Source organism: Phaethon aethereus (assembly GCF_964289735.1).
Source record: "Phaethon aethereus genome assembly, chromosome: 33".
Classification (NCBI taxonomy): Eukaryota; Metazoa; Chordata; class Aves; order Phaethontiformes; family Phaethontidae; genus Phaethon; species Phaethon aethereus.
In genome coordinates this window covers 666,834-672,834 of record NC_138609.1, presented here as the reverse complement: position 1 = coordinate 672,834, position 6,001 = coordinate 666,834, and the positions used below count along the sequence as shown (strand labels likewise).

At 54.8% G+C, this 6,001-nt stretch overlaps 1 protein-coding gene across 1 annotated transcript in view; it reads left to right on the top strand.

The window, feature by feature from the left end:
- PPP1R10 (protein phosphatase 1 regulatory subunit 10) overlaps positions 1 to 3,510 on the top strand; it is a gene marked incomplete at both ends in the record, with an annotated part of 8,515 nt that extends 5,005 nt beyond the window's left edge. The window contains one exon of the mRNA XM_082012229.1: positions 3,456 to 3,510. Within this exon, the coding sequence (XP_081868355.1) occupies positions 3,456 to 3,510 (55 nt within the window). The remainder of the gene's footprint in view (positions 1 to 3,455) is intronic.
- Positions 3,511 to 6,001: the final 2,491 nt, after the last annotated feature.

The window sequence follows — 6,001 nt, the reverse complement described above, 5'->3', positions numbered from 1 at the left end:
GTTGCTCCCTGCAGCCTTTTTTCGTGGGCTGGTGCGAGGTTTCGCCCGCCTCTGGGAGGGTTTCGGGGGCCGCGGGGCTGCGAGGCGCATCTGCTGGCTCTGCTGGAGGAACGGGGGCTCTGCGCCCTCCACGCCAAACGCTCTGCTGTCCAAACCGCCGATGTGAGGCTGGTCAAGTGCCTTCGAGTGAAAAGAGGCTGATTTCCTTCCCCCCCTCAGAGCTGGAGAAGCTCGCGCCAGGCCTGCTGAACTACACGGAAAGGCGAATTTTTTGTGGTGTTTATGCTTTATTTTTTTGCGTGGGCTTTCAAATTAACCCCCTGTCAAGTTTTTCGGAGGAAGGGGAGCATCGGAGACTTGTCGGAGCAGGACACTGCGAAGAAGTACTTTGATTTATGCTTGTGACACGGAGCGTTGACGGACCTTGTGCTGTAACGAGCTCTTGTGTTTTGAGGACGACGTCATCTACGACCTACTAAGCTGGGAAATGACTAATTACACAACCGAGCTGGGCTGTAATTTGGGGTTAGCGGTGATCTTGCGGGTTTGTCAGAGGCCTTCTTTAAAATGAGGGCCCCTAAGATGAAAGCAGCCGCCCTCCCCGCTGCCTTTCCTGGTGTTTTCTCCTCTTCTTCGGGCCGGTGTCGCCAGGCTCTGCGGACGGGGAGGCAAGTCTGGCGGCGGAGGCGGAGCGATTGGGGCCCAGTCCTGCCTGCGCCGCCTGATAACAGCACTTTATTACGTGTTTTAACCCTAAAAATGACTTCCTGCTCTCTCAAGAAGCTGGGTTTGTTTATTTTTTTCCCCCCCTTCTGTTTGCTCCCAGGTGGTGAAATGGGGGATAAAATCCCACCCGTGGCTTCTCTTATCGCTCGTCCCGGCAGAGATTCCAAAACCACAGGGAGGCCCCAGCCTGAGTGATCCCGGGAGGCACAAGAAGTGGTTTTATCCCATTTCTCCTAAATTCCCTGCAAATCTTAAGCAGAAACTTTTCTTGTTGCAAAACCTTTCTACCAGGTGCCCACCAGCAGCGGCAAAGCCCTTTTTCTTCCTCAAATTGAGCTCTCATTTCTTTTTTTAGGGGGGTTCTCCCTGTTTTTCCGGGCCGTGTTTCCATTGACAAACAGCCGGGGAAATAAAATCTCTCTGTTTTTCCACTGAGGATATTTTCTCATGGGGAAATGTGGGTGTTTTGCAGCACAACAGGGGGAAAAAACCCAACAAAACCCATAAAATTGGAAAGAGAACGTGCCTCGAGCACAGCCCCTCTGCCCAGCAAGCAAAACCCTGCTCTGCTCTGGGCCCAAGTGCCGTTTCCTTCTCTTTTTCTTTAGTTCAGCCCCTTCTCTTTAAAAAATAATAATAATTAAATGGGTGAAAAAGTGTATTCAGGGTGAGTTTCGCTGTGGGAAAGGGGTTTGGGGTGAGTGCTGGGAAGCAAGATATTCCCTTGGGCTTTTTTTCCCCTTTTCAAGGCTTATTTTCACTGGAGAACTGTGCAGCAGAGCTGCAAAAAAATGGTATTTAAGGGGAATTTTGGGTGCGTGCAAACCTGGCGAGGCGCGGGAGGGCGGAATGTGAGTAATTTTGCTAAAATAAGGGTGAAAAGGAAAAGCAAAGGGGGTTGGGGTGGTGGAAGGGTTGGATTTTGGGGGGTTCAGGAGGGGTTTTGCGGGGTTCAGGGGCAGAGGGTGAGCAGAGCCGGCCCCTCGCCCAGCCAGAGCAACGGCCGGAGTCGTTCGCCGGCGAACGCGGCTGGGGGAAGGCGAAGATTTCGGTCCGGCTGTCGGTGTCGCGGAAAGCCACCCGCCCGCCGGCGTAATCCAAAGCCACCTCGATGCGCCTGGGCACGTGGCCGTGGGGCAGAGACGTGGGGCTGGGCCAGGTGAGAGCCCGAAGCTGCCCCAACCACTGCCCCACGGCCCAAACCCCTCGCTCGGGGGCTGCGGCCGAAGCAGCCCTTACGGGACACGAATGCCAGCGCCCAGTCGGGACCGGGATGAACCTCCACGGCCCAACGGTGCCGACCCCCCGCGAAGCCCTGCCGGCCCAAAACGCAGCGGAGAGACTCGGAACGCTCGTTTCCCGAAGGAAGAGGAGCCGGGGGGGATTCCCGGCGTCTCGCGGTCCGGCCGTCCGCCGACACCAGGATTTGGGGGTGAGCTGTGGCCGGGTCCAGCGTCACGGTTGCTGGGGTGGGAGAGGGGCGTTAGCTCCAAATATTGCCCTCGAGCCGCTCCGGGCGTTTAAAAAAGAGCATCAGCTCAAAAAATTGCACCCGAGGATCTGCCCTGGGTGTTGCATCAGAGCATCAGCTTTAAATCTTGCGCCCATTTATCAGCTCTAAATGTCGCACCGGAGCGTCAGCCGCAAATATTGCGCTGGAGCTTCGGCTGCGGATTTTGCAGCCGAGCCCCAGCTCTGGATGCCAAATCTGAGCCGAAGCCAGACTCACCGCTCCGGTATCCCCCCGAGTCTTCCTCCAGCCGGCGCCCCAAGACGTCTGGAAAGAAAAAACCAGCCCAGAGATTCGTACCTCCAGATCCGGCCCCGGGGCTGCCCCATATCCCCCCCGCTGCACGGGGAGGGCGAAACTGCCCAAGTGGGAGACTCAAACCCCCTTTGTGTGGGGCATTGCCCCCCTCCACACCTAATTAGTGTCCTAATTTGGGTGTTAATTAACAGCCAGCAGCTCTCTGCAGCTTCCCACCCCCTAAGGCTGCTATAAAGGGGATAAAGCCCTGAATTATTTTTTTTTTTTTTTAATTAAAAGGGGCGTTTGTTATGCTCAGAGCTTCCAGCCAAACTTTGCCAACCCTGGGGGGGGTCTCTGCCCACCCCCCCGCTCCAGGTCCCCGTTTCTGCTTTTTTAAATCCCCGTCTTTGCCGGTTTTCCCCTTCCAAACACCTTGAAACTGCGTCGCCGCCTCTGCCAGCGCGTTGGTTTTCAGGGCAAAATCCTCAAGCTCCGCTTCCAGCTCCGGCATCGGAAGCAGCGATGGCTGCGCCCTCCACTCCCTGCACCTCGGGGAGGTGCAAATTGGGGTGTTTAACCCTGAGAAATCCCCCCAGATTTCCCTTCCCCGTGCTGGAAAACCATGGGAAAAGCTTTATTTCCCTGGGAAAGGCTCCAGCTCCTCCGAAACGCGACGGGCTGCAGATAAACCATCACCCCCCTGAGCTCAAAAGCAAAAACCCGGGGTGGGAGGGGGGGAAAGGACGCAGGGTGGAGGAGGAGACCCCCAAAATGAAGAATTTTGGCCCCAAACCAGTGCTCCCGGTGATGTTTTTTGGCCCCGGTACCTGCTGAGGGTGATTCGGGCATCCTGGAGAGGAAGGGAGAGACGCTCAGGGTCGTTTGCCTGGGAATAAAAGCCAAAGCCGGGGGGAAAACGGAGGGGTTTGGGGGGAAGATTTGGCTCACCCGTAGCAGGTCGCCGTCCGTTTGCCGGCAGGCGAGCGAGCCTGGGGGATGAAGAGGAGGAGGAGGCTGCTGGAGGAAGGGGATGAAGCAGTTCGGCGCCCAAGGGTGCACCCCAACAGCGGGAGCACCTACCAGCGTCTCCCGTCGCCGTCTCCGCCAGCCCGACGTGTCGCTCCTCCTCCTCTTGCAGGGCTTTTAGGGAAGCTTCAAACCATTCCTGCAACCGGGAAAAGGGGTTTTGGCCCCCGGAGGGTGGGATAAAAGGGGGGGCTGGGACCCCTAAAGCAGCTGGGATACGGCCAGCGCTGGCAGCCCCATCCTCATCCTCCTCTCCCGCTGCGCTGAAGCAGCCCGTATATCCACGTCATATTTAGTTTTACAGCTACGCTATACCTATACCCACACGTTCCCTATATAGATATATAAATATACGGTGATATATGGCCAGGCTGGGATACCCCATCTCTCCGAGAACTCCCCGAAAAAGTCCCTGCCAGCCCCTTAAATACCCCAGCTCCCCTTTTTCTCCCCCTCTCCTCGCACCCCCTCTCTGGTCCAGACCCCCGTTTCCCCCCTGAGCCTGGAAGCGGAGCAGGAAGCCTCCACTGGGTTGGAGCAGAAGGTTTTAAATCGCCGATAATTAGAGTTTTGGTGCCCAGATTGTCACCTCCCCCCCCCATTGCATAGCTAAGACTCGGCAAATTGCAGCGTTTCAGCTCAGCTTTGATTTTTGGATGCTTGTGGCGCTTTTTTTTCCCCTGGAAAGACAGGGAAAAGCTTGGCCCCATCCGAAAAGACATATTTTTGGGACCGCGTTTTAAGGGAAATTCGGTTTTTAGCATGGTTTCCTCCTGGAGGTTTTCCACGGCGTTTCCAGCAGCCATGGCCGAGGCGACAGGGTTGTTTGGGGTTTTTTTTTGGGGTGGTTTTTCTTTTTTTTTAATGAGCGCTTGGAGAAACGCCCCCGCGAAGGGGCCGGGAGATGGTTTTCCTGGAAGCGGTGACGGGGCGGGAGGCCGGTGTCGGCATCCGGAACGTCGCGGGGAAAAGTAACACGGAGCTTATCCGACGTTCCCGTCGCCCCGGCGATAAAACATCCTCCAAGGACAAGGCCAGCAAGGATTTAACAGCAGCAGGGAGCGCAGGCAGCGATTGCCGGCGTTTGGGGAGAGGAGATTTATTTGCAAGGTGATTTTTCTACCGCTCCGGCTGCGCCTGGGGGGAAGCGAACTGCGGCCGGAGGGTGGCTGTAGAAAGCAGGGATTAATGCAGGAATGCAACGAGTGAGCAGGGTTCCTGCTACGTCCCCGCAGAGCTGGTGCTGTGTCACCGGCAATAAGCCTGGCGGGGGGATTAAAGGGAAATAAAACCCCCCCACCCAACCTCAGCACCCAAATCCGATGCGAAAAATAAGCAGCAGAGGAAAAAAACTAAGAACTAGCAGGCGCGGAGTCGGCGGCTGGAGGTGGTGTTAGAGCAGCCTGAGGCTGAGGCTGCCGAGCTCCCATCCCAGGAGGGAATAAAGTTAATGCAGTTGTGTAATAAAATTAATTCAGGGAACCAAATCGAACAAGTGTCTTTGAGCTGGAAGTTTCACTTGTATAGAACGGGGACCACATAAAAATATTTTTTTAAAAAAGAAACCAATCAGGAGTTATTACAGTTATGAATAAGGCTGATGAACCAGTAAAATCAGTTGGATACTCCCAAACAGAGCTGTAAAAAACACGGGGTGCTGCTCCCCAAGTTAATCAGCTTTGACTTTTCCCCAGGAAAACCACAGTTCCGTCCCCAGGGAAGTCAGAGGCGCTGCCAAACTCCCCCAGCCCAGCTTGCAACGAGGGCAAAAACAAGCAAAAGCGATGAAAAAAGCCACCGGGCATTTGTTCCCCCCGCAAAAACCCCGTTAATAGACCCAGAATCGCCCACGTGCGAGGGGGAGGCGGGGAGGAAGCCCACCTTCGCCGCCGGAGAGCGGATCGAAAAAATCTGTTCTCATTGGTTGATCGTGGGCAGCCAATAGAAAGCCTCAGCGCGTCCGGCGGCCAATAGGAGGCGGAGTTTGTGATTCCCCGTTCCCTCTATTCCCACCCGCGTGGGGACCTCGAGGGCGGCGGGATGTGCTGGAGCAAAGCGCGACGCAACGAGACAGGACGAAACAGGAGGAACCAAACCAAAATAAACCCTGAAGTTTAAATTCTCGTGGCGGCTCGCTGGGCAGGAAAAAAGCAAAAAAACCCTCCAAACCCCCAAAACTTTATTTTCCCTTTTTTTCCCTCTAAATATATTTTTTCCTAAGGAGTACCTGGAACAGGACTTTAATTAACAAAAGACAAACTTCATGCTTATTTTTGGTTGTTTCATGCACTTACGGGCTCTTTCTATGAGGGATCTCAGCCTCCGAGAGGCTTCAGTGGCAGCAGGGGAAAGTGGTGCTGTGCTGGGTAGAAGTATTTTTCCAGAATTTGCCTTCTTTTAAAAATTTCTGCTATTTGCGTGCACATGCCAGAAAACCGCCGTTTACACCTCATTTAAGTTTTTATTTTTTTACTTATGAACACGTCCCACAGGTGCAGC